This window comes from Bison bison, unplaced genomic scaffold (assembly GCF_000754665.1).
Source record: "Bison bison bison isolate TAMUID 2011002044 unplaced genomic scaffold, Bison_UMD1.0 scf7180017864093, whole genome shotgun sequence".
In the NCBI taxonomy this organism is placed as follows: Eukaryota; Metazoa; Chordata; class Mammalia; order Artiodactyla; family Bovidae; genus Bison; species Bison bison.
Window position 1 is genome coordinate 2,187,276 of NW_011494665.1, and position 537 is coordinate 2,187,812.

A 537-nucleotide genomic window follows, 5' to 3' on the forward strand; every position below is an offset into this window, starting at 1 on the left:
AGCCTCAGCCTCCGCAGCTTCAGCAGCAGCAGCAGCAGCAGCCACAGCATCCCCTATCTCAGCTCACCCAACTCCAGAGCCAGCCTGTCCATCCCGGCCTGCTACACTCCTCTCCCACTGCTTTCAGGGGCCCCCCTTCATCCAACTCCACCGCCATCCTCCACCCTTCCTCCAGGCAAGGCAGCCAGCTCAATCTCAATGACCACTTGCTTGGCCACTCTCCAAGTTCCACAGCCACAAGTGGGCCTGGTGGAGGCGGCAGGCACCGGCAGGCCAGCCCCCTGGTGCACCGGCGGGACAGCAACCCCTTCACGGAGATCGCCATGAGTTCCTGCAAGTACAGCGGGGGGGTCATGAAGCCCCTTAGCCGCCTCAGCGCCTCCCGGAGGAACCTCATTGAGGCTGAGCCCGAGGGCCAACCCCTCCAGCTCTTCAGCCCCAGCAACCCCCCGGAGATCATCATCTCCTCCCGGGAGGACAACCATGCCCACCAGACCTTGCTCCATCACCCCAATGCCACCCACAACCACCAGCATG

The 537-nt window shown here is 63.9% G+C and overlaps 1 protein-coding gene across 3 annotated transcripts in view; it reads left to right on the plus strand.

The window, feature by feature from the left end:
* Positions 1–537, plus strand: part of KCNN3 (potassium intermediate/small conductance calcium-activated channel, subfamily N, member 3) — a 170,650-nt gene that overhangs the window by 553 nt on the left and 169,560 nt on the right. For all 3 annotated transcript variants that reach the window (XM_010838330.1, XM_010838331.1, XM_010838332.1), the window contains exon 2: positions 21–537. In XM_010838330.1, coding sequence (XP_010836632.1) covers positions 21–537 — 517 coding nt within the window. The remainder of the gene's footprint in view (positions 1–20) is intronic.